The 27188-nt window shown below is 39.2% G+C and overlaps 3 protein-coding genes across 7 annotated transcripts; 1 reads left to right on the top strand and 2 right to left on the bottom strand.

The window, feature by feature from the left end:
- The first annotated feature begins 33 nt into the window (after positions 1–33).
- LOC114872603 (kelch-like protein 5) lies at positions 34–3481 on the top strand. Its single transcript, XM_029179951.2, has 9 exons — positions 34–1129; positions 1279–1440; positions 1515–1828; positions 1982–2077; positions 2149–2338; positions 2400–2787; positions 2857–3069; positions 3138–3309; positions 3382–3481. The coding sequence occupies exons 1-9, from the start codon at positions 901–903 to the stop codon at positions 3460–3462; spliced, it is 1845 nt and encodes a 614-aa protein (XP_029035784.1). The 5' UTR covers positions 34–900; the 3' UTR covers positions 3463–3481.
- Positions 3101–6096, bottom strand: LOC114872605 (protein phosphatase methylesterase 1). 5 transcript variants are annotated; one of them, XM_029179955.2, is made up of 9 exons: positions 5977–6096; positions 5665–5910; positions 5344–5536; positions 5173–5282; positions 4869–5102; positions 4737–4802; positions 4332–4654; positions 4123–4255; positions 3101–3324 (listed from the first exon to the last, which is right to left on the bottom strand). In XM_029179955.2, the coding sequence occupies exons 2-9, from the start codon at positions 5736–5738 to the stop codon at positions 3288–3290; spliced, it is 1170 nt and encodes a 389-aa protein (XP_029035788.1). In that variant the 5' UTR covers positions 5739–5910; positions 5977–6096; the 3' UTR covers positions 3101–3287. The 5 variants fall into 5 exon arrangements, with proteins under 5 accessions (XP_029035788.1, XP_046144443.1, XP_029035787.1 ...); XM_046288487.1 differs by having other exon boundaries at positions 5344–5539; positions 5977–6093; XM_029179957.2 differs by lacking the exon at positions 3101–3324 and adding an exon at positions 3573–4050 and having other exon boundaries at positions 5977–6090.
- An 8636-nt stretch (positions 6097–14732) lies between these two features.
- Positions 14733–25282, bottom strand: LOC114872614 (homeobox protein GBX-2). The gene is made up of 3 exons (XM_029179988.2): positions 22789–25282; positions 21450–21761; positions 14733–16266 (listed from the first exon to the last, which is right to left on the bottom strand). Exons 1-3 carry the CDS (start codon positions 23063–23065, stop codon positions 15506–15508), a joined length of 1350 nt encoding a protein of 449 aa, XP_029035821.1. The 5' UTR covers positions 23066–25282; the 3' UTR covers positions 14733–15505.
- Between the last annotated feature and the right edge of the window lie 1906 nt (positions 25283–27188).

Below are 27188 nucleotides of genomic sequence, written 5' to 3'. Positions count from 1 at the left end.
ATCTTTCCTTTTTAAATCCCCCTTAAGTAACATTAGTCATTTATTATTATTACTTGCATTTTTTACAACTCTTAAATGAGTCATATTTATAAAATATGCACTTTCAAATGCTATATACAGCACATGTACAGCGTCGAGCATATGTCCCGAGGAAAATAAAGACGTAGAAGTGCAAGAAACTATATTATTTATTATTTATAATATTAGTATCGTTAAAATTAGGATTTTGAGAATTTCTATTTTCCCTGTAACATCGTTTTCTCTAAAGAAGCTTTGCTCGATGCTATACGAAACAAAAGAGTGAAATGACATAACCTAACCTTTAGGTTTCATTCCATTTGCGTAAATTAAATGTGAACTATAAATCCCTTGATATTAATAGTAAATTCAGAAATGTATAAAAGTGTTCAAATTCGGAATTGACATACCTTTTTGCATTGTTTCATACGAAAAGAATTGTAGCTATATATAGTTCCATGATTTTAACAAAGAAAGGCAAGGATCGGAATCGGAGTTTTTTATAAGTTGGATGAGTTGCACTGTTTGTTGCAATTTTAAACACAAGTATGCCGTTTGCTGCAATGAAACATAACATTAGTACCTACGTTTATATTCGGTTCATGATGAATCTAAATAGTTAGCAGAGTGCACTGACCCAAGAAACGAAGAGAGATGGTCACTGACCGTACCTAAGCGCGATTCACTGTTTACATCCAGTTTTACACATCTCGAACTGTCAAGGTAAAGCACGGCGTCAACACTCCGTCGCCGTTAAGCTTCAGTGCACTACAGACGGATCGTTCGTGTGAAAATAAATTACTTTCACAAAGTAAAGTGCCTTGAAGAAATAAAAGATAGTATTATTACGAGAATAATTGTCAAAGATTTGATTGCGCGAAAATGTCGAGAGTAAACCATACCGTAACAGGAATGAACAAAGGCGAACAGGAATTTTTGTTCGCGAACAAAGAAGCGCCTGGTAATGAACACAGTATTTCAAGGATGGTTTCAAGCATTACTGCTTCGCAAGATGAAAATTTTCGCGTGTCAAAGCATGCAGAAAATAGTCTTAGAGTTATGGAGAAGTATCTTCATAAGCAACAATTGACAGATGTCATATTAATTGCTGGTAAGTAGTGTCGTCGATAAGTTCCTTTGTTTCGAACTTACCGTTTACGATTTGATAATAAATTGTCAGAGTTTACAATCAGGTGAAATGGATCTTATGATTATTTAAATGCTGTAAAAAATATTGTTATTCTTTTGTTACTGGATCAGGAAGCAGACGTTTTCCAGCACATCGTCTAGTACTTAGTGCAGGTTCAGAATATTTTGCTGCGATGTTTACTAGTTCTTTAAGGGAATCTGCACAAAATGAAGTTGAATTAAAAGAGGTAGATGGGGATGCATTGTGGGCTTTGGTCTGTTATTGTTATACAGGTATTGTCTAAGACAAAGACTCAAAGCCACAGGCAATATGAAAATGATAGCTGATAAAATCTTTTTAAACTTAGGTTGCATAGAGTTAAGAGAGGATAGTGTAGAAACTCTTTTAGCAACAGCACGGTTGCTACAATTGAATCCAGTTGTTAAGGCTTGTTGCCAATTTCTTAGGAAACAACTCCATCCAAGCAATTGTTTAGGGATAAGAATGTTTGCTGACACACAGGGTTGTACAGATTTGTTAGATCATGCTCATGCATATACTACAAAACATTTTATGGAAGTTACAAAAAATCAAGAATTTTTACTACTCTCTGCTAGCGAAGTTGCCAAATTATTAGAGTCTGAAGATCTTAATGTACCTTCAGAAGAGACTATTTTTCATGTAAGAAGTTACATTATTTTAACATTGAAAAATTATACAAAGAATTGTCTAGATAAATTTAATCCTCAAGTTCAATAATTATGTCTGTTCAATAATTATTAAACTCAAGGCTTGAAGTGATAGAAGAACTATTACCATTCCTATTAACTACAGGCACTTATGACTTGGCTGGAGCATGATCCAGAAAATAGACGAAAAGATGCAAGCAAACTATTAAGTCTTGTAAAATTACCTTTATTATCGCCCGCGGTGAGCTATATACTTTCGTATATTTCTGAAAATTTCAAATTATTTGAATTGAGTTCATTGAGTTCGTACAGTTTATAGCGGATAATATTGAAAGCAATGAAATGTTCAGAGATCAAAGAATGGCACAGGAATTAGTAATGGAAGCATTAAAGTATCACCTTCTACCCGAACGTAGGCCATTACTCCAGTCGGAACGTACAAAGCCCAGGAAAGCCACTGTGGGTCATATGTTAGCTGTTGGAGGGATGGATGCCAATAAGGGTAAATGAGCTGTAATGGACAGTAAAGTGAATATTTAGTGATCTGAATATTCTTTTGTTAGGTGCTACTTCTATAGATGCATTCTCTCTAAGAGATAATGTTTGGAAACCAATAGCCAGTATGAGCGGTAGGAGACTTCAGTTTGGTGCTGCTATTGTTGATAAGAAATTGATAGTTGCTGGTGGGAGAGATGGATTAAAAACGTTAAATACTGTAGAATGTTTCGATTTTACAACTTTCAATTGGAGTACATTATCTCCTATGAATGTGCATCGGCATGGGTTAGGTGTAGCTGTATTAGGTGGACCTCTATATGCTGTTGGTGGTCACGATGGTTGGAGTTTTCTTGATACAGTAGAAAGGTGGGATCCAGCTACGCGTCAGTGGAGCTCAGTTTCTCCTATGTCCATACAAAGGTCTACAGTTGGTGTTGCTGTATTAAATGATAAGTGAGTTTTCAGATAAGCTGTGAACTATTCAATCATCCGATGATGTATATCATATCCGCGTATTTCTAGATTATATGCTGTAGGTGGAAGGGATATAAGTTCATGTTTGAATACAGTGGAGTGTTATGATCCACACACTAATAAATGGACTCCATGTGCGCCTATGTCAAAACGGAGAGGCGGAGTAGGCGTAGGTGTCGTAAATGGATGCCTTTATGCACTGGGTGGACATGATGCACCTTCTACCAATCCCAATGCCAGCCGATTCGATTGTGTTGAAAGGTACATGTTCGAAAACATACATGTTACAATATTTAAATTAATGGTTTTTTATGTTTGAAAATTCTTAGGTACGACCCCAAAACAGATACATGGACAATGGTTGCACCAATGAGTGCTCCAAGGGATGTTGTTGGGGTTTGCGTACTGGGTGATAGACTGATGGCAGTGGGTGGCTATGATGGCCAGCAGTACCTCACGCTAGTCGAAGCATACGATCCTCATCTTAACGAATGGGAACCGGTAAGAACGAATGTCCTGAAAATATCATTTAGTTTTAGTATATAAATAAATACCAAGGTAATATATTTTAAGGTCGCTCCTTTGAAAGCTGGTCGAGCAGGATGTCCTTGTGTCGTTATAAAAAATTTAACCGATTTCGGGTTTGACAATTAATGGTGCGATGCGCACATGCTCAAACGTAGAGTGTCAAAACTAAAATCAAATATTTTAATTTAGTGTCTTAAATAAAAAAAATACGGTATTAGGAAATATACATTTCAATATCAACTTCACTCGTTTTAATATAGACAGTAATGTCTGTATTATAAATTGATACATTTTCGTGTATTGTCGTGAATTTGTATATATTTATATCTCCATTTTTTGTATGAACATATTGAAGTATTATAAATTCGGAGAGAATATAGAGTATAAGAATTTTTTAATAGAATCTTTTTTATTACACTTTTTATTAATATTTTTGTACAGATGGCAATATGTCATTATAAATATACACTACACAGATATAGCATTGTGTGTGCATGGAGGTGATAAAAAAAAATTGATGTATGTAAGAACAAGTTTATTTTTCTTGTCGAAATAATGTTTTTATTTACATATGTATCCCTATATATTTTGTGAATATATCTTTTTTAAATAAATAAAATGCTCATTTTATCTAATTCATCAATTTTTTTATAATTGTATTGTTAATAAAATTGCTCATCTCCTTTTATACGAACCTAACATGCAGGGAAAGTTCTGTAATATATCCCCAAAAAACAACAAGTTAATATATATATATTTTTATAATATTTATAACTTTAAATTTACCTTGGAAAGTCTGATGCTGGTTCCGCAAATTTATGTCTAACCATAAAAGTAGCAATTGCCTCTGCTACTTTATCTGGAACGTCTTCGTGTACTGCGTGCCCGCATGCTGGTAATACTTGCATCTGAAACTTACCTAATAGAAAAATATAATTTTTATACATTTTCTTAACATTTATAGTTAATTTTAACATATATGATATTAGTTTCACCTTGCATCTGACCAACGGTAAGTTCTCGATCTAACCGATCTACACCGGCTAATAATAGTACCTTAGGAACTGGTACATTCAAGAATGCTGTTGATAAGCCCTTAAACCACCCAAACCAATACTGTTCAGTTTTGGACAGATCTATCCTCCAAACATACTTTCTAGTAGCAGTAGCAGTGGTAGGTGGAAGCGGTGGTGGCATATTAACAGGTTCTTCTTCTTGAATAATATCTTCACGCGGAATCGTAGGCTCGCAATCACATTCGTACGATGATTGCGACAGAGAATCAATGTCATGAGTAGCTAATTTATTGGTTTCGATGCTACAGTAAAATAGAAGACGGTATATTAAAATAATAAAAGAGTGATATATGAGCAGCACGATGCATATATTCGTGTACGAACTTTTTGATTTGTCCAGGAACTGACACCTTAGCTGATTGTACGTTGCGGATCTGGCCACTTCGCACGCTAAAATGTGGACGATTAGAAAGATGATACGGTATCCTTGCTGTACATAATAAAGAAAATACTAACCACCACTCAATTGCCTGTGAAATAGAACTAAAACTGGATGGACGAGATCTGAGAAAACTTTGCATAGATGCTAATGCATCCATTGCTGTTCCTTCTACCACATCGATAACACCTAGTCCAGAAAGATTGGTAATTAAAGGTGCAGCCCTAACAGCTACTGCACCACCCATACTATGACCCACTAGAATTACAGGAGTGTTCTCTAATGTTGCTTGTATAACTGCTGCAACATCCCTGTTCACGAAATAAGTAAGATCAGAATACATGTATCATACAATGTGTACCTAATTCTTCAATAGCTTACTCTGCTAAAGTATCTCCAGACAGATCTTCTTCATTTGTTGTATATGTATCTCCATGGCCTCTAAGATCAATTGCCATAACTTTACAGACTACCATAGTCATGATTGATTTCTGAGACATATGAAACATGCAAGTTATTCTTGATTTGATACATCTCAAAAGCAATACTTACAGTGAATTCTGCCCATGTTAATGCACTGTATCCACCTCCATGTAGTAATACTAATGTAGGTCCTTCAGTTCCCTTAGTATAAACATGAAATGTATTATTCCCTATTTTCACATCTTCGGATTCATCAAAGTATGGACACCATTGGACTGGATCGTAATCTCTTTTACGTTGAAAGCCTTTGGATTTACTAACCCTACTTTAACATTTATGTTAAATATAAATTAGCAATACAGTTATTATTAAGTCAGAATTATAAATAGCTAAAATATTGTGAAACTTCATTCATCTGAAAATCATATATATAATCTGTAACAGACCAACCTAGTGCTGACTCCATAGTTTACACCTGATGGTGGTAATTTTGATTTTAAAACCGACTTTTGGAGGGAAGACATGTTTAGTAGAAACAAGCTTCTTTCTTTGATATTGTAATAATACTGCTTCCAATCACAATTGTTTTCACTGATCTCATAAGCACATCACAAACTATATTGTTATTATTATTATTATTATAACCACATGCAGTAGAATGCCAAAATCACTCTGACAGCTTTACGTTGTTACTACCTGAAATCATTCGACATGGAGCGCCTCGTCAAATTTATTACTCTTACAGCGTCCTTTCGTTCTTACCGATGTAGCTTACTTTGATAATATTATCATACGCCGATATTATTGGGTATATCTTCGTTTTTAACATCAAATTATTTCGTTAAAATTTCAAACATAAGTATAATATTGGATAAAAAACTATATCGAATATCAAATGACCTACTTTTAATTGGAACCACAGTATTGAAGAATACCGTAGTATAGACACCCTCTATATGTCTTTTTTGATATGTTGCCACCAATGCAGAAATCTGTGCCAATAGTTTTGATATTAGATATGCTTCTTATTTACGAAAGATCAGTAACAATTTGTTTAAATGTAACAATGTTTCAAATAAACAAATTTCGATGAAGCTTGTACCGTTCGTGGCTGGTATGAAATCGCTCGGAAGGAGCGCAGGTCTCTCCCCAACATCCCCAGGCTCTCCCACTTCTACCATTTAAAATCCTCCATGTTTTCAGCTTCTCCGGGTTTCCAAAGATAGAACGAAGGACAATCTTTCATATGACATAAACCTGTTCGTCCTAAATTTTGAAAATATAAAGTTATCATGCTCAAAACATTGACTACGCGAACAGTCTCGTAACACTGTGGTCTCTCCCCAACATCCCCAGTCCCACCCACCTCTAGCATTTAAAATCTTCCATATTTGAAGCTTCTCGGGGTTTTCTAAAATAGAACGAAAGATAATCTTTCATTTGACATCAAATTATTCGTCGTAAGTTCTCAAAATAAAAAGTTATCCTTCTCAGAACATTGATTACATGAATTGTTTAATTAAGCTTTTCAGAGGGACAGTCCACCGTCAGATGGCTATAGCGTTTTGTAGTCCATGGATTGCAGGTTTCTGAATTATCGAGTTTCAGGTTTCTAATAAACTATGTTGCTATTATTTATACTAAATTGAGATCGTACGATGTTCTGCTGATCTGAAAAAAATGCAAAAATCTTTGATTTACTCAAAAAATGCATTTTTTTGTAGAGCTTGTTCCGAAGTTCATTACCAGATGACACTAGTAGTTGCATTTCAAATGCGCGCTGATATGAAATGAAGAAACCTAAACAAAATGAGGTTTATATAATATTTTCAGCTTATTATATCAATTACTTTGTAATCACGAGGTTCATATTGTACCAATTAAGTAGGCAGAACATTTTAATTATGAAGATCATGTAATCCCTATTAATTTGCCAATTTTGATCTATCGTGATCCAAGTCTTTAAAGAGTACTATGCAAGAGAGCTTTGAATATCATATATTCAAATTTTCAAGCGAGAAACTTGATATTTGCTATTTAATTGTTTATTAAAATGACAGTGACAGAAATTGCTATCATTTATTAAGTATCTTATTTTTGCTCTTAAATCCTGCAAATGTATTGGTATCGCTGCACTCGTATATACTCAGGATCTATTATGAGGTGTAGGCATGTCAAAATTATCATACATATTGGCTGGCCAGATGCCGACACGAAGATACGCGCTACGTTCCCGAAACGTTCGATTATTTAAACAAACCTGGGCGATACGATCGCGGACCGTGGTCACACCCATCTTAGCGAGGCAGGCAGCAAAGCATTTTCGAGACTAGAGATCTGGTACAAAGGTAAAATTCACTTCCCTTTTTGTATCTGACAAGATAACAAATATCGAGCATTGCAAATTCGTTATCAAATAATGAGTAATATTATTGAAAATCTTCAGGGTTGAATAATTAAACAGACTCCTGTCAATCTTTCCAACAATATGTTTCAGAGAAGATTAATCAACGTTTCCCTGTAAAATATTAAACAAAACTTGTGCATACAGATGTGTACACAAATAATTGAAAGGAAAATGACTGATAGATCCGACCCAAATGGAATATTTCAATAATTGAACTGATGCTTGAAATTAGTCAAACTGGATGAGGAATGAAGCAATTTTCTGTCAACTGAAATTTTAATCACATATCAAATATTATTTGTAAAATTAAATTATGATTTTATATATTTGTAGGAAAATGTATTTCCCTTCTAAAAATCATAATTCAACAGTGAAGGACCTTTACGAATTAAAGGTTTCTATAATTGTTAGTGAAACAACAGACGCACGATCCACCCCCCTGGCAAAGGGGTAGTATCGTGATCGTCGATTTCCCTTGGTCGCGCGTGCACGCGTCCAAATGAAATGTCTCGTGCGCGGACATGGCGAGCATTACACGCGCCTTACTCTCTCGCATATGAATAATAAAAGAGCCGGCAATGCGAGTTCTCGACACCCTTATTTGGCTGTTAACCGAGTCGGCGTGCCTGACGACCACCGCTGTGTAATCGTAATCATCGTTGTGTAGCGTTCAGTCGATAATTCATGTATTATTTTCCGCACGCTAATTCAAGTTCCAGACTACCGATCAGTTTTACAATTACACTCCTACGGATATTAGAGAGTTCACGGACATTGTATGCTCGATTCTCACGGTTCTCCCTCTATTTTCAGCTACAATCGCTTAGATAAAATGTCACCAGGACTTGGAGGGAGGACAGGATCGTCGTAAGATTACAATGATTTTCTTCGAAAAAAAAAAGGCCGGAGAACGAGGACGCAATTAAAAGCGAGGAGTCGCGCGCGATTTCGCGCGATCCACGTCCACCCTGACCATTTACGCATTCACTGTACGTGGAAAACGCCAGAGGACGGTATTAAATAAGTACAAAAAGGTAACAGACTGACAATGAACGATGTACGTGCCGCGTGGAGAGAGAAGGCACGGCGCTACCGGGGACGTCTTGATATGCAGACGGCGTTCGTCGCGGCGGCATTGCCGAGCAAAGACCATCGGACTTCGGTTACGAAACGATTCTCGAAATACGGGATCGGATAGAGGAATACCAGTAGCCCGTCTCTTAGCAATAGCTTTTTCGATCTCGACGATCACGCCTGGCGAAGGTGGAAAGGAAGCGGTGTCCTTTGATTTTCTTTTTTTATTCTACTAAGAATACGAACTATCGGTTCTATCAGGCGAGAGGATTAATTTCCATCAATTCCTAGGCAGAAATATTTAAAGCAAATTTGATCTCGATACAACATTCTATTCGGGGTTGCGCAACGGAAAGAAAGTCATCGACGACACCCCCCCGTGAAAAGAACGAGTGCTACGACTGCACTTTCGTTCGCATAGCTAGCCCGTTCGTTTTCTTACGATATCATTCCTCTATGCAAGAACCAAGGCGGACTCGTTCCTCGATTTCTGCCAGGTCATCGAGTCTCATTTACAGAAGGGCCGATCCTCGTTAAACGGCAAAACCAAGATCTCGACTGGTTGACCCTCGTGCGGTACGCCCACTCGATACCGCGATCTGATCGACGAACAAATCCCCGAAGTCGAATCGATCTGATTCGCTGTTTTCTTGCTAGCGGTACTCGATCCTCCGTGTGAAATGAATACGCGATTTCCTCGATGTTCCCGTTGTTGAATACTTCATTACGAACTGTTTAAACGTATTTCGTACACTTTCTAGCGGGTTCTTAAACTCTGGGAACGTTTTTTCGTGGCTTTCGTCTGTCCGAAAATTGCAAATCGAAGCAAGAGGAACAAGTGTTTTTAAACTGGTCACATACTTTTATTCGTTGAGAAAATTTTAATGCAATTTTGATACGATGCCTTTTGTTCTATCGTGGAATTCATAGTGAAAATGATTTCTAAATATACCCCGGAATATTGATTGCACAGAGTAAAGAACAACACGGTTGTGTATACGAGGGAAATTGAACTGATATTAAAGTTGTTTGAAACAAAGGAAACTGGAAAATTGAAGAATAATCCATTCTTCCATAAATTAATTAACAGATTACCAATTCAACCCTGATCACAATTCAGACGATTCAGTCAATCATGTATTCATCGGTTACCCACATTTTAAAAACCGTATGAAATCGAGGACAAAGAGCAGTCAAGTTCTCCATGAAAATATACCCCCCCATACGTTTAGAAAATCCGCTGCGCTGACTCCAGCGTTTACTCGTAGCCAGTGTCTCCACCCACTTTGTCCCTGCTTACAGCTGCAGGCGTACTGGACTCGACTTTTCCGATCCTCCCTTGGCCCCGTGTTGCCCGCTTTTTCCTACGCCGCTTCCTTTTCCCGTCGCTCGTTCCACGTGTCCCCGGCTGGAAGACGGAGAATCGTCCTCTAGCTCGGGTCGATCTTTCGGGCGCGGTGGCAATAAAAAACAGTCCAGTCAGCGGGGCGTGGATCGCCGATGGCACGGCACCGGTTTCACCGCAGGTTTCGTTCATTTCGCTGGCAATCACTTTGCGCGTCCCCCTTTTCGCGATCCTCGCGTTTTCCAACTGTTCCTGGGAATTTTGCTTCAACCGTTGCCATACTTCGGCTGCAGAAGTGCAGCAAAAAGTGCAACATGAAAAATTTAGGATGCACCCTTCTTCTTGATTTGAAATAATTTAATTGATGATTAATTATCTTCTTCTGTGATTAATCCTTGTATAGGTAATTGGGTTACCTTTCAATTTTGGAAGGATTTATGGTTGTTGTTGAATTGAATTTGATTCATTGATATGTTAGTATTTCCTGCACGACAGTAAATTGAAAACTGTTTACTTCTTCGGTGAGTTATGTTGAAACTTTTGGAGACTGGAGAGAGTGAAGTTGGAACTGTATGGACAGTCCACGAGATCGTTTCTCAGACATAAAGCAAATTCGGGAATCAGTGAACGCTTCGTTTCACAAGAGAAAATCGATATGGTTATAATAATATTGCGACAGAAAGGAAATCGAGGCGATGAAATTCAAATTCTTGCACTCCTGGCACTTGTCCATGCGATATCAGAAAGAGGAGGATCCCTGGCGAGCTTTGATTCGGTGTTTCCACGTCCCCGATATCGTAAACTTACATTCAAAGTTCGACGAAGAATTGAACAACTAGAAATGGTACAAAGTTAAACGGAGAAGAATGAGTATGTGAAGTATGTGAAACTTCAGTATGTGATAAAAGATACTACTCTGATTAAAGCATCAGGTCGAAAAGATTAGTACCATTCAAAATTATTCTTAATTATCTTAATCAAATTAAATTTATGGTGTCGGTCATTAATCAGAAAATTACATACTAGAGCTATCCATTAAAGAGTTTAATTATTTCATCCTAAATGACTAATTTCTCATCAGAATCATCCTTCGTCCTTCAAACCCAAACTGAACCATCCCTGAAGACACCCTATCAAAGTTAAATCTTTCCTTCAACTCTCCTTCTTCTCTAACTCTTGCACCACTTCCATTCTGCTGAAATTCAGCTATCCTAATCAAGCCTCCAGCAAGTTCAAAGTAAGTCACTTCCTCTCATAAGGAAGAAACCACGAAAGGAAACGATCTACGTAACCGAGTCGAAGGAAGAGAACGAGGAACCGTTGAAGCTATTCGAGACGAACTAGATCCGTGGATCGCAGGATTTTCATGAACGTGGAGCATCGACTGGAAAAGGGAAAAGTGGTCGACGGTGTGCGGTTAGGGTGCGGGAGGGGTGCAAACTCGTCGGTGGTAGCCGAGATATCAGTATCAACGCGGTGTAATCAGCGAACCACGCCCATCACCGCTATACTCGCTCCGTTCCGCCCACTACGGCAATTACACCCTCGAGTCACCCACTGGAGGGGAACATTAAACTCCGTTTCCCTCCCCCGATCGTCTCTCCCCAGATCACCGTCTCTTCGGGTCTCATTCGCTCGTTCCACGGCCACGTTTCTCCTCCTCTGGCCCGAGGCAGACAGCTTGCACGCTCGACTACTCGAGTCCGAGTCCGTCGCGAAACGATCCTCCATCGTGCTCATTTTTTCCCCCGACCCTCTTTTACCCCGACGAATCCACCCTTGGCCGCTGCCGATTCGACGCTTTACGAGCGGCCGTGGTAATGAGAGCAATTAACGGAGAGGAATTGTGTTCTACGAGAAACACCTCTGCTTCGACGGTCTGTTGTGTGTCGTTTCGTGTGACTAGGGGGTTGATCGGGGTATCACATGATTTGGGGTGGGTTAAGGGGTAGGCGACTGGACAGAAGATTATAATATTAGAAGTTTGTGCTTCGAGGTCTTTGATTTTGATGATATCTGACCCAAGCGAAATTTAATTTCTTATTTTTATGGAAACAGTTTCAAAAAATTGGATATATTTTTCAGAATTTTTTGAAACCTAAAATGGTAAAATGGTAGATAAGTGGAATGGATTAATATGTTCTACTAGTAGTGAGAAACAAGGGGGCGAATTGGATGTAGAAGGTGACAGACGTTGGATACAGTAGCAGAGGGCATGGACCTGGTGAAATTCGTCTCGCTCTCTCGAGTTACGATTTGTCTGCCCAATTTCACGGCCCTTTTGGGGAAAATGGGAAAATCTCCCGGCTCTTGACTGCAGTACCGAGTGTGGGAAATAGACCGCGTTTATTATTTGCCACTCTTCCTTCACATGTCTGTGAGAATCCGTTTAATCTCGAATTATACCTATCATTATCTTTCGAACATGGATTATCTACCCTGCTACTTTTAACCCCTTCAACCTAACATTAGCACCATGTACCTACACAAAAATATAGCACAGTTCCTGAGATCCAAGAAACAGAAAATTATTTATCTTAACTCCAAACTATAATTGAAAGTAATTTTCTATCTCAATTTAATATACTTAATAACACCTCCATCTTTCTATTTTCGATTTCATTGAAGCTAATTTATCAGAAACTTCCTGTTTCGAACGAAAATAGAAAACCGTAAATCGTTATCGTTCAAACTTGTATCCGTATCGTTTCAAGTGTTTCAAGTCTTCCTGGAAAATCTATAATTACACCGCAAACGTGTCGCGGTGATTTCCGCGGTCAAATTTCCATCAAAAACGTCCGCGATCGGGCTATCAATATACAATTCCGGTTCCGTGCCAGTGACTGTTCCAGAACGGATATCCGCGGCCAGGGATTATTAGTTTTCCGCTTTCAGAACGACTCCGGGGGTTTTCATCGAGCGGCAACAGTACGTCTAGGCCGTACGTTACGCTCTAGGGGAGCCGCTTCTGTCCTCCGGTAGGCGTGGTTGAAATCACGAGATGATTTATCCTTTGCGAAGCGGTAACTGCCGAGATCCTCGGCTAAACGACCGCGGTCCTTCGTGTATTAACCGTAATGCACTCTGCCGTTGCCATTGTGCCCACTGTATATAACTATACCTACCCTGTTCGCTTTTGCAACCCCTCGTCTAGATCTTTTCTCTCTCTCTCTCCTCTTTCTTCTCAGTTTCTTCGTTGGTTAGTTTCTGGATCACGTTTCAGATTTGTAGCCAGAAATCTTCAGAAACTTGTTTCTGATGTCCGTTTCTCATAACTTGGTAGAATTAATTTTTCAGTAAAATCTTAATCAACTATGAATTCTTGTTAAAGATTCAAATATTATATCCACATTTTGATAATCGTTAATTCAATTTTGTACCTTCATCAGTTCTGTTGATAATAGCTGTCGTTTGAATACTGAAATTATCATCATGCAAATATTGGGATAGAAAATTACAGCGATGATACACCAAACTAAATGCCTCGTGCACTTTGTGCCGGTGAACCCTGCTCTATTGTGCCCCTATAATTTCCTTCCCCAGTTGCAACGCCCCGGGTCGAAGTCACTGTATGATCCACTTCCTGCTTTAATGCGCGTGAGATGCACGAACGTATTGATATTCGTGTAGTCGTAAATTTTGATCGATTAGGTGTCGCATAAATTGTGTCTCGTTTGGATTATGATGAAAGAACGCTGAAGTTGCTAATCGTGTCGATCAAATGGTACCTCAAATTAATTTTCAAGTAAAAGTATAACTACAAAAAAAAGTTATCGTTTATTAGCCCATCTGCTGAGCTCTCGAATAAGATTCCTTCCAAGAAACCCAGGAAAAATCCCTCGTTTCGTTGTATTCAGAGGAAAAGTTCAGCCGGCGACAAATTAGCCGACTGCACAATGCACAAATGCATATCTACGAGGCGGTTAGGTTGCATGGCCGAAAGTGGCATATGGGGTCACGCCTACGGAGGCCCGCTTTTTCCATGGGTCCCCTCGAAAAACGGGCCAGCACGCGCCGCAGCCTGCGAAAATACGCGCGCCTGTGCCACGCCCGTCGTGTACAGGGTGCAATTTTCCGCGTCGAGCTGATCCCATGGGAGACGGTGACCGCGTTTGCCAGTCGAGATCGACAAAAGCGACTCTGACACCCCTTCGAAGCGTCTCGCTTCGACGTAATTGTCAAAACAACTCGAGAATCGATTACGGAGGCGAACGATTCGAAAAAATGATAATGAAAAGAATGATATACAACGGGAAGGACAAATGGAATTAAAAGATTTTCTGAAGAAGGAAGAAGAGGAGAATTTTTTCCAAGGTTTCATGTTGGAGAATTTTGAAGAAACAACTTGAAATTTTCTATGAGATTTCGAATTCTCCAAATTTTTAATTTCAGCTCGTGTTACCTTAACAGGAACTTCGAAGAGGAATCTCTTACCTTCGAACAGATGGGAATTAAAACACGTTCCTCGTGGTCACGACCTGAAATAGACGTCGGCAAGCATAGAGCACGCGTTTAATTCGCCTTAACTCGCGGATGAATAATGAAGCTGAGAGCCTCAGAGTCGACCGTTTGATCCATAACTCTGGACAACTCGCGGAATAACGAATCGTTTCTGCCTTGTAATATCGCACGAGTCGCGGGAAACAGGGCTGGGAGTCGATGGCTTGGTGTGCAATTCAGGTACACGATAGATATTCCACATGATACTCGCACGTTTTATTACCCTCTCGATATACACTTCGGCCGTTCTTCCGCTTCATCGCTGCCTTGATGCAGCTGCAATAATCGCACGCTCGATCGATAGAATATATCGTCGTAACATAGTACTCGTTGGATAGAGCGAAGGTTCGCTTAACGCAGGCAAATTATCTACAAGTACACGACCTACAGTCGTACGACCAATGAAACAGCCTAGGTACGCTGTGCGAAAGCTATTTACAGAGTTCTACCTACGATCCAGACGCTTATTTACATCGATTGATCTCCATAGAACGATGAAAAATCAAACACTATTCCAGGATGACTCGATCGGAATGAATTTGTTAAGGGAGAGTGTTCGGGAAGATCGTTTCGTTACTCGATTAGTTATACAAATTGAATTTCAATTTGAATCATTACTTCACTTTTCGGCGTTCAAGATTGTAGAGGCAAGTAGAGTGCAATTTCAGCTATGTAAAATTCAAATGGAAATTATTCGGGACTAGAGTTCCAATATTTCCAAAAACACAAAAGAAGAAACATTCTCGAGTAACAAACATCCTAAAATCTTCTCCAAATTTGCACTAACCATAAAAGGTTCACAAAGTCCAAATCACCCATCGATCTTAAACTCCATCGTTTCCTCCTCACCGTTCACCCTAATCAACGATACACCGTGTCTACTCTCACTAGTCTCATCCAAAGAATCACGAATCACCATGACCCCTCAAGTTTCATCAAGTCCGTGGTTCACCGTGTACCATTCACTACCTGCCGGAAGAGCTGAGTCCACCTCGATGAGAGGGCACAGTGAACGCTCTCAACCCGACTCCTACACCTATACCAACCCCGCTGTTCAGAGGACTTTGCACCTGTCCACTCAGATTGATGGACGAATTAACCAAGCCTAGAGCGTCTCCAAGAACAGACGATGACGCACTGGATGATGGACTCTCGCTGGTTGGTCTGACTCTTGGTGGCCTGGCACACTTTTCCAGATGATGATGATGAGATCTGACCGCCAGTCGACTGACGTGAACTGGAATGGGTACCACGATTCTGGTACCATTTCCGGAATGTTGACCAGAGGCTCCGTTGTGTCTGCTGGAAGCACCAGCCGTCGCCATGTTGGTCGCTCCGGTACCAACACCCCCTCCGCTCAATCCTGCCTTCACCCTCTTCCATTTGGCTCTTCGATTTTGGAACCAGATTTTCACCTGCACTTCTGATAATTTCAACGCATGAGCGATGTGCGATCTCTCGGTTAAACTGAGGTACTTTTTCGCGTGGAACTCTCTTTCGAGTTCCAATAATTGCTCCGAAGTAAAGGCTGTCCTTCTGCGTCTGGCTTTGTTATTGCTGGACCCGGTTGATGAAGTGTTTTGACCATTTTCTAACGATCCACCGGGACTCACGTTGCTGGACGCGTTGCTGGACATGGTATCGGTTGGGTCGTGACCCTCTCCGGTGGTGCTCAACCCTCCACCCTCGTCTTCGCTGTCCGCCGAAGCGCGACCGTTCTCGGAACCTGAAAAGAGATTACCTATGTGAGGACTGACATATTTCTACAGAAGTAAATTTCATCGAAGTTTGAAATGTCTCGAGCATCTTGTAAATACCCTTTTCTATGGATTTAGGGTATATTAATGTTGGAAACGTAGAAGTTTCTGAACACCTGTCGGCTCTAGTTAGAAAAAAAAAATACATCAAAGGGAATACGAGAGTACGAACCTGCAAATTGAAGAGAACTAAGTCAAGTACACCCAAGATTTAATGAGATTTGCTGTTACGAGGATCCAATAAATTTTAAATAACTGGAGCACCTTTGCATTCGTGCACTCCACGATACTTGGTATTGTTAATTAATTTTATTAATTCAAATTGCATAAAATACCGAGGTAGTTTGCTTTTGAATACTATAAGTGCCACGTCATTATGGAAATCAATTAACATCGATTACAGTAAAGAAGAAGACAATTTAATATGCGGGACACAATAACTCAATCATAAACCGTATACTTCTCGATCGAAACTTCGTTTTCTATTATTTTCCAGGTGTTCCATGCTTTCCTTCTCTTTATACGAACTACCTAGTCTTTATTTCAAGTACCATGTAGATGAAATATTACAAGAATTTCAATGGAATCGTTTTACTTACAAGGAAGTAGAAACTTTGTCCCAAGAATACGGTAACAGAATCTAACTTCAACTGGATATTATTGATAATTCAGCGGTGTGATCGTTGCGGGCATTGTTTATGATAGAAAATATTGATTAAAGCGCTTGGTAAAGACATAGAAAGAATCTACAAAAGCAACTTAATCCCTTCAGAAGGTGTTATGTTGTTTCAACCCTCGGACGGCGGACCATGGAGAAAGCTCCAATTTTAATTTAATTTTCTACTTCCTATTATTTTTATTCTCCAAATTTTACACTGTTCCTTTAAGAATTATTCTTACAACATATGAAACTTAAGGGTGGGTATATTTTTTTAATTCTAGAGCAACTGTCAAATGATAAATTCAATATTGCTGAAACAAGAGGGAGGTAATTCACTTTCCTGCAATTTCAGGAGAAATAAATTGATCGATCGAACGTAAACGTAACTCCCTCTCGACAATTCAATCCCGGAACTAAGCTCTGTATTCTTCCCGAGTGTATCAAGCCACGTTACAATTCCACGACGAAGTTACCGCGAGGGAGTTTGATGCACTCGCGTGTTTATTAATTCATGGATTTTCGATTGAATGGGCTATAACATTTCCTCGAGCTGAGCTCCTGACGTCCTACGAGTATCCCACGGGCAAACATTCGGGCGTTGTCCCCTCTTAGTCTTTACACTTTCCTCTTAGTCTTTACACGAATGGTATCTTTATATCTTTATAATCCCCTGCTATTTAGGGCTGTGATCGAATAGAGCAATTGCTCGATATCGTTGCATGAAAAGTATCAGGTGCTTAGAAATGGTGAATTGAAGAGATAACAATAGAAAATAGATAAATATCGCCAAACATTATCACATTCTATCAATAGTATCTCAATACAGTTTGGAGAGTCTCAAAAATAATTCCCAAAATAGGAGCTCTATTTTTACAGTCGCTCAATTTGCATTATCTTTGCAATTATTAGAAAAATATGCGATACTGCATTGTCAATATAATTTGGAAGCTACTTGGGTGGCCACTCGCCATATCAAGGTTCGATCCGGTTCTTGCACCGTCGGAACATATACATCTTCGTGATAATTTCCTGTCCGACGGACCTGTTGAAAAATAGAAACAGATGCATTTCCTTGGCAACTAGATAATCTTACCACCGTACGTGGACACAATTTGTCATAATTAATGATCTTTCTTATATCAATCCACATCCGAAAGCATCCCTGCAGAATTGTTAAATTTATGAAATGAATTAAAATTTCATACGAGTTCTAATTTCCTCGTTATACATTGATTCGTGTGAAATAACCGAATCATTGTACACGGTTAAAATTTCTAAACAGCATAAATATTTCTGTACCGATCGTACTCATTAAGAATTGAATTGATGACTCGTCAGGAAATCTCATTTCGTGTTCTGTCGATAAACCTGTCACCGAGCTATAAGCTCTTGAGCAATTTTATGTAGGTTACACCGACACGACTACTTTTAATACGGATTAGTTATTCACCAGTCGACTATCGGTGATCTAATTTTACGTGTCCGATTAAGTCGGTCCCCGATAGAAATTAGACGAACCTTTAAAACGTGCAATAAATCAATACATCCCAGTGGGAAAACCGTCTGTTGAAAACTGTTTCAGATGTTTCCATGTATAAGTGAAAAATTGTTAATTGGTAATTTTGTCTCGTAGATAGATTATCTATTATTCGTGTAAAATCTTGTTCATTAGTTTAGATTAAGCGAATGCTTTTTTTTTCGTTAGTCTATTAACTGTATCGATTAATAGAAGGGTCCGATTCCGGTCATGTTGTTGCGAGGGGACACTTTTTTTGGCAGAATTTCGGTTCTCCTTACGTATAACAACCCGAAGAGATCCTCCCTTGTCGTGTAGATCGCCACAGGGTTAGTGGTGGGTAATGAATAAGAAAAAAATCTGCTGAAATTGCGAAAAAAATACGGAATCGAATTACCTCCTTTGTAGTTTTTTGATGAAAGTATATTAACCCTTAGTGGTCGACAATTTTCTTTATAATACTATAATAGTAATTAATAGTGGTATTATAACTGAGGTGTTTCACTCTTCTACCCTTCATCGTTTATTCACTCTTTGGTGTTATGAGATTTACAGAGTGGATGCTGCCCTCTTTAAACTGATTAAATTGAAATGTAGTTGAAATTAAGAGTAAAAGCATCGCGAAAAAAATATGTGGCACCTGGATAATAAGATTGACAATCAGCTTCCAATCGATTTTCGATTTTTAATTCATATATCAATCACCGTCAAACGATCATTCCGTGGTTTCCTTTAAATCTATGTGTGCAACGAGTTCTTCAAGGTGCTATAAATTCGCCGGACAACTGGAACGACGTCAGTGACGAAGTTCTCATTGAATGCCCTATCAGAACGGTTTCACTAAATAATTTCATTTAGTCTGCGATCGATTCGTCATGTTCAATTTTATTTATTTTTAGAAGATTCCTCCTATAGAACGTTTCATTAACGACGTTAATTATCGCATCAGCTGAATAAGACATTTCTTAATGAAAGAAGATAATTCATTTTTGAATTCAGTAGAATTCAATTCATTTCTCACACCTTTGAATGTGAATGATAAAATATTGTTGTATTGATAAATTTTTCTTTTATACCGATTCTAAATTTTAATCGCACTGCTATTTGATTCATTTCTAAATTATTTTCTGCAAGCTTCTAGCAATTGAAAACATCGGTTTAACAGACTTCATTCATAAATCCGCCTTTCTGTAAACGAAGAATCACGACTAGGATTTCATTAGCGAAATGGAGCCCATTTTAAGACACGTCGTGGTTCGTTTAAAGCACTCCAGACGCCATACAAATAGAATTGTGCGAAGCAACGATCGAACATCCCTTAAATAGAATTTACATGTAACAATCTTGACAGTTTTATGAATGAAAACTATGAAATCATACGCCCACTTATCAGTTTAAAGAGAGCAGCATCCACTCTGTAAATCTCGTAATACCAAAGAGTGGATAAACGTCGAAGGGCAGAACAGTGATTCGGATGGAACATTTTCGATGATCGAGGGCCAAGGATAGAGAGTAGAGAGGAGTTTCGATCGGTGTGATTCGTCGCTACGATCGGCACACCGGTTCGGCACGGTGCGTCATAAATGACCGATGACAGATTCCTCGAAGCCATTTCGTTGCGCATACGAAATCGCCTCGGTCGGCGGTACATCAATAAAAAGTGATCGGCTACGAATAAATGCGCGCGACTTCGTCGATCGTCCGTACGCCCCCCGCCGCCCTTCGGAAATACGTGATCGGCGAGTTTCGACTTTCCATCTTCGATAGACCACCTCTCCCTATCCTCGAAACTTTCATCGTTACTATCACTAACTCTGTTTATACTGTACACGATAATTAGGGTTCGATAAGTAGCTCTCTGATCGGTAAGGGTTGAAATCGATAAGGGTTGTTATTGAAACAGATCTTGAGAGTCAAATCTCAATTTTAATTTTTGTCATTTTTACATGATGCATAATGAATTTCAGTGGATGTATAATGTACATCTCATGCGATGCATCACGCAGTAGTGAAAAACCTTAAAAATGCGGCAATGATTTATAGAAAATCAATATATCGGTACGATACCATTGTTCTTCAATCACTGCGTGCGCTATAGTTTCGAAGAAGAGAGGAACAATAAATTGTACGAAACGAGAACGAAAAATGATTAGTAATCAAGCAGCGTGTCGCGTGACTTGGTAGATTCGTGATCAGCGTTCATTAAGTTGAATATTGTTTCGAGCAATTATAATCTTAATTTTGACTATCAAAAAAAAAGTTGACGATTATATCTCTTTCGTCGAATTTTACCAAAAGTAAAACGAAAGGAATTCCATATCTTTTTTCATGGATTTTCCAACCACGAAGGGTGAAGAAGAAAAAGACAAATGACACCTGTGCTATCCGAGGAACGCGAATTGAAAAAAATCGCGATGGACACTTAAGGATTCGAGGAGCGTATCCTCCACTACGATCGCAGTAGCCACGAACGAAGCCGGCAAAGGACCCGAGATACACAGTAGCGTGCATAAATTATAGTCGGCCGAAAGTCAAATCTCGCACGGTCGCACACACGCGTGCACGCACACCTGTGACATTCCGTGAGCACACGCACGGTTTACGTACGTGGATACGGTACACGTTGAGTCCTGGCCGAATTTCAAACGCTCGACGACCCTTCGACGAAGAACCCTTGTTCCTCGAACGCAGGGCCATCGCACGGAAATTTCTTCGATCCGGCTGATAATTCATCGATTATACTTTTCCGGTGAATCGATGCTCGATAGGACGAACGAAGGGATTTTTCTAATGAGCTTCCCTTCCATACCGTCACCACCAATTTAAATATCATATTATTCTTACAATTTTTATTCATTTTAACTCGGTAAAATTTAAAATGAAATCTTGAAAAATTAGAAAATTTCTATTTCACCAAAGAAATTTTTAATTAATATAGCTTTCAATTGCAAAGACAATTGAATGGGCTATATTACCTTGTCTCGATTTCGAAAGATCGTGAGCAGGTGATGCTGGCGAATCAATACTACCATCGTCTTCACTGTCTGTGAAGCTGGTTGAACCACGATGGTTTGATGAACGCTGACAAGCGACCGGATAAGCTGCACCCTGAAGATGATTTGTCCCCGCGCCCAGATGCTGCGATAATCGACTTTGGTAGAGATCCTGGTGCGACGGATAACTGGCGGAGGTATGCGCTGGTAACATCGGAACACCGGAAGTCCCACCGCTACCGTACATCCGCATCGGTAACCATGCACCGTATAAACCGAGTGGCATACCAAAACCTGGAGAATCGTGAGTCAATTAATGTATCGTAAATTGACTGATGTGACCTTCTAATTATGACTCGTTAATCGAAATTAACGACCATTAATGATTACATTCTAATAACACTATCCCTCGTAAAAATAATATTTAATATTTGATTTGGAAAATTATTTGGAAATATATTTCACACGTATCAGAAATTTAGAAGATAGTAATGATCCAACTAAAAATGGTAATTCGCGTTTGATTTATTCTGCTATCATTTGACGTAATATCCTGTATTCTATCAGTATTGTGATAGGCAATTCAATGAAAAAGATAACACTTCCTGTCTGCAATTTATGCTATCCTTTATTTTTATCCGCAAATGAAATAAAGAATGTTATTTTGATAAACTGTTTCAATCAAATCTCAAAATCTTTACGTTCTAATTCGAGACATTTAACTGTGCATATTATATGAACTAGACGATCTAATGAATGATCGATTGAACGAAATATATATACGCCAGGTGGATTAACATGAATTCGAATGATATCGCGATCTTAAGATGACGTTTAGAAGGAGATTTATTTCAGGAAATGGACTTTATCCTTTCCTGAAAGTAGGACGCGTAGGAATTCAATTATTCACGTTACATCCGGCAACTGCGATATCCGGGAATGAAAAGACGATTGTAAAATATGTATCTAACTGTAATTAATAATTGAGAAAGTGCAGTCAGTCGCTTTGTGACATTAACGAGATTGATATGCTACATTCAAATCTGTGGATTTAGAATTGAACTAGAAATTGATATTTCTGAAAAATAATGTTTAACCCTTCGTTTTAGTTGGAATCATTTTAACATATAATTACCATAATTATCAAAATTATCATAGCACAAATCAGTGTTAGAGTTATATTGATAGCAGAACCCCTGCATTATAAGCCAGAAATGAAAATTTTATGAAATTAGAAAATTTTCTTTTTTGACATCATATATTTTGATTTTTATCCCACAAATATAAAAAAAAGAACGTGGAATTTGAAACACAAACCAACCAGGGGATAGTGCGCTGGCCGCCGCAGTCGCCAGGTAGTGTCTTTGATAAAGATACTCCCTATCTCTATCAGAATCTTCTTCATTTTCATTCGTTCTCTCTCCTTGAGTTGTTGGATCACAGTTTCCTTTTTGCGCACCGCAATTTCCTATCAAACTCTCAATGGTAAATGGTTTTGGTGTCGGTCGACGTATTAATTTCGATTCTGCTATCGATGATTCGAGTTCGTCGCTCGCTGATCCAACGTCAAGCTCTGTTTCTTCTATATTAGAATCCATCTTTATTGGTTGATTTCTATATTGCAATGCTGATTAATATAATCTTCAGTGATTTAAGATGATTTTAATCATGATTTTCAGTCCTGTCGCAAGAAATTATTGCGAAAAGAGAGTGATTCTTCGGTCACCTTTGTATTTTAAAATGGTATTGAAATATCAAATATTTCATTTACACATCACAATTAATATTAGTACAATTATACCTGTCACTTTAAGATTGCAGTTTATTTAAGATTTTGGTTTTTAAATGCTTAGCATTGCTCAAAGTTAATATACACAGTAAGTAATAATTTACAATTCAATCCTAGGGATGATCACACAAAATTCTTAGAAATCACAATTCTTTTTATAGTTTTGAACGGCCCAAAATCACAGTGTTCTCCAAATAGAGCTGTTCCAATTTGGCATTCATACCACAGTGTCAAACTTCTTCAAACACCACAGAAAGGCCCAAATTGCTTGTTTCTCTAATCAACCATCATTTACAACATAGAATCACATTCCCCTTATAGTCTCGAACAGCCCAGAGAAACAGTTTTTTCTGCTAACTATAACTGTCCCAACCCAACACAATCCACCTTTTGAAACTTCTAAAATTTGACGAATCGTTTCTAGACTCAATCTCCTTCTCCAATCCAAAATCACAGTTTCAAATAATCCAAATCGTAGTTCTCTTCCAAACACAAGTCTACTCGGTCCAGCACAATCCAACAAAATCCCAAATCGCTGATTTTGCTCCCGCAATCTTACTCCGTCTCAAACACACGTGACACTTTGGTCCACGATTGTTGCCATACTGACTGAATGCATGCTGCAACGTGGGTGCAAGAGACAAGATAAGGACGATGAGAAAAGCACGTGGAGAGGACCGTAGCTGACACGAGTCGACGGGAAACTGTCGGCGGTCGGCGAGCCGCATTTCAATTGCTGGGCCGCGCCGACTCGCTGCGGTCTGGCAGCTGGCGTGGCCGCGGAACCGCACAGACGCGGTTATACCGCACCGGGGATTGGTCGTTGCTTGAACCAACTGGGTGCCCGGACGCGCCTACCGATCCATGGATCCGCCATCTTGCTGCTTTGGCCGCTTTTGTCCTTCCGTGTTCGCGATCCACCGCCAGCACAACCCAGCTCGGACCAAGGGTCAAATTTCAGGACCTCGTACATGTCCAGTTCCCATGGCGTCGATTCCCGGTTAATTGCTCGTTCTCCCGGTATCGTGCTGGCATTCTATCCCTGCCTCGTACTCTATTTTTTTTCTCCCTTTTGTTTTATTTCCTGCTGTGATCGGTTTTTATCGTTACTTTTGTTGTTGAGCTAGGTTGATGCTGTTGCTGATTTTCATTTAATGAGGGAGGATATTAGGGCTGCGTTTGCTGGTTGATGGGGTGGTTTATAAAGGGTTGTTTACAATTTAAAATAAGGAAAAGGTGCGTTCTTTGATGGTAGTGATGTTTGGACAGTGGTTTCATGTAGCTTTGGAGTACAAAGTACAAAAGGACGACAAGTGTCTGGTAAAATTGGGGAAAGTGAAGCAGGTGTCTATGATTATTTCAAGAATTAATTGTCCAATTCCTATGAAGATTTTCCTGGTTTTTGAGGCAAAATTTCCTCTAAACCAAACAATTAAAAGCCAGACTTGAAATTAAATTTTCCACCCAATATTTTTAACCAGCAATTTAATGTTCACAAAAAATTGCATCCAATGAACGAGCATCAACCTGTGCACATAATCGACATGGTTATTAGACCGGTATGCACGATCGGTCATGGGTGTATTTACGTCATAACGAGTATGCAAAGCGATCAGCGTTAACGAGCCAGCTCGCTTTCAACGCGCTGCGTACGTTTACCATAAGCCCACCAAGCTTGTCCCATGTATTTTTATCGTTCACTCGCGAACGCCGGCGATCAACGTGTTTCCCATTAGGTAGCTCGCCGTGCCACCCCCGCATCACGCTTCTTTAACGAGCGAGTTTATCCGTTCGATCTTGGCGCGAGCCAATCCACTTGCAGGATAATGATGTATCCTTCTTGCTGTCAATCCGCTCGGCGTCATCGAGATTGCGCTCGCTTAACAAGCAACATCCGTCGCGCACTTTCGAACCTTCTCTTCAGCTTTCTTTTAATAATAGACTGAAGAATACGTTTATTTTGGTGCTGATAAGGTTAAATATAGAAATAATAAAATAATAATATCGCAGTATAGTAGACGCTCGATAATTTCTTGTTTCTTAGTGCGCCCCTCCAGAGTCCAAAATTTGGGGAATTATTTAGCAAGTTCAGTATTTTGCCAAAGCAGAGTTTGTAATCTCTTAATTAAGAGATTGAGAAAAAATCCATAGCCACTTTGTCGTTCTATTATTAGTGTTTAATCGTAAGAAAAACACACTCATATAATTTCTCGTTCATCATAAAGAACCTCGGGTGGCAGGTTACACCCATGGATCATTTCTTCTGTTTGTAGGCGTTTCCAAGCTGGCTAATCGGTACATCACGCTAATAGTGACGCTATTTCGGCACTCGTTAACGCGACACGGCTCTAATTGAGCCTTACAGGATCTAAAGTTAAACGGCTGGTCGTTATATAAAGTGCAAGGCCATGTATCTTCGAGCTCGTTGCAAGTACATACCTTTAGAAGATTTCAAAAAATAATCGCTTTATTACAACTGTCCCTTTTCTTTCCTCTCTTCAACAATATACTATTTTACATCCAGATGTTCTGTGATAGCTTTTGAACATTATGAATGACCATCTTTACGAGCCGTTGTCAGTTGAAGTTTATCGTGCGAGGAAACAGTCTTGACTAAAGTTATTCGAGTAACGACCAAACGGAAATGAGTATCGACCGGATCTACTGGCGGACGCGGAGTCTGACAAAATAGCACTTAACGGGTTGTAAAGCAACATGAAAGCGTTGCACATAAAAATTGTGAAACGATCGTTGCTTTCACCGAAGGACCTAATTATGACACAGTCGAGTACTTTGAAATTGTTTAATTTACTATTCCGATTCATAAATGATATTTTGCTTGTGTTTTATAAAATTATTTAAAACGGGTCTCAGGTGTCCAGAGCGAATGATTTCTCTAATCTGATGTAACCATGAAAGAACGAACCGTGAAACTGACGATTGTTCTCACGAAGGGTGTTTCTTCAGCAGAAATTCACGGAACGTTCATTCTTGTCATCGTTTTCCCCCCATTTCACGCGTCGACTTTACAAGGTGCGGATTTTCTCGAGCAGAATCTCGTTGCTTGCCACGGAGCAAGTGGAATAAGCGCAAGGAGATTCAGACACGAATGCTCAGACGGCCCTAAATCTTGTCTCGCGAACCGAACCGTTCGCTTTCCTCTCTTTATTTTCCTACGCGAAGGCGTCGTTCCGCGACCCGCAAGCTTTCGTTACGCACGTGTGAACGGAATCGTCGACTCTTAAACGCTTCGGTTCTTAAGCGTGCCGCGACACTCGTAGAAGCACAACTTTTAATTACTCGCAGTTTCGTCGACGAAGGAGAACGATACAATAAGTACAGTGTCATTTAGAATTATCGCTGCTGCTGTAGGTAGGAATTGAAAAAAAAAATTGAAAATGCATACGAGTCATTATGGATATTTGCCTGTCAGTAGAAAACTCTATATTTAGTGCGACATACTTTAATAAGAATTATATCATTCTTCGTATTTTGAAGTCAAAGTTCAAATGGAACAATTATGGATGGTACTGTATGCATTCGACGATTTATTTTCTCCAGGACTCTTTCTTCCTTTTATCTCCTCCGGACAATTTGTTCTTTTCCGCGTTCCTCTTCCGCCCTCCTGTTTTCCTGCATTTCTCTTCCTTCTCCCTCTCGCGTTTAGGGGTCGCCATCAGAGGGCTCTTTTGATTTACGATCGAACGGGGTGTTTGTAGTTCTCGATGATTTACAAGGAAAGCTTGTGTCAATTTTGAAAAACAGGAGGGCGAACTAAAATGTAGATTTGAAAAATATCTTCATCTATTATTAGTTTTCAAATCTAGAAAGTCTTCTAATTCATGTTGAATTTTTTCTTCAAATTTGAGAGCAGGAACGAAGAAGAGAAGATATAAGAAATATTTAAAGAAAAACAAAATTAGCATCAAACA

The sequence above is a fragment of the Osmia bicornis genome, chromosome 13, assembly GCF_907164935.1.
Source record: "Osmia bicornis bicornis chromosome 13, iOsmBic2.1, whole genome shotgun sequence".
NCBI lineage: Eukaryota > Metazoa > Arthropoda > Insecta > Hymenoptera > Megachilidae > Osmia > Osmia bicornis.
The sequence above is the reverse complement of the archived record's forward strand: the minus strand, read 5'-3'. Positions and strand labels throughout refer to the sequence as shown.

Coding starts and splice junctions, on each gene's coding strand:
- LOC114872605 (XM_046288487.1), bottom strand. CDS start 5,738: ATGTCTTCCCTCCAAAAGTCGGTTTTAAAATCAAAATTACCACCATCA. Junction 5,283..5,343: donor TAACATGGGCAGAATTCACT/GTAAGTATTGCT, acceptor CATATGTCTCAG/AAATCAATCATGACTATGGT. Junction 4,803..4,868: donor TCACAGGCAATTGAGTGGTG/GTTAGTATTTTC, acceptor TCCACATTTTAG/CGTGCGAAGTGGCCAGATCC.
- LOC114872603 (XM_029179951.2), top strand. CDS start 901: ATGTCGAGAGTAAACCATACCGTAACAGGAATGAACAAAGGCGAACAG. Junction 2,078..2,148: donor TACCTTTATTATCGCCCGCG/GTGAGCTATATA, acceptor GAGTTCGTACAG/TTTATAGCGGATAATATTGA. Junction 3,310..3,381: donor ATCTTAACGAATGGGAACCG/GTAAGAACGAAT, acceptor ATATATTTTAAG/GTCGCTCCTTTGAAAGCTGG.
- LOC114872614 (XM_029179988.2), bottom strand. CDS start 23,065: ATGGATTCTAATATAGAAGAAACAGAGCTTGACGTTGGATCAGCGAGC. Junction 21,762..22,788: donor GGCCAGCGCACTATCCCCTG/GTTGGTTTGTGT, acceptor ACGATTCTCCAG/GTTTTGGTATGCCACTCGGT. Junction 16,267..21,449: donor TCTTTCGAAATCGAGACAAG/GTAATATAGCCC, acceptor ATCTCTTTTCAG/GTTCCGAGAACGGTCGCGCT.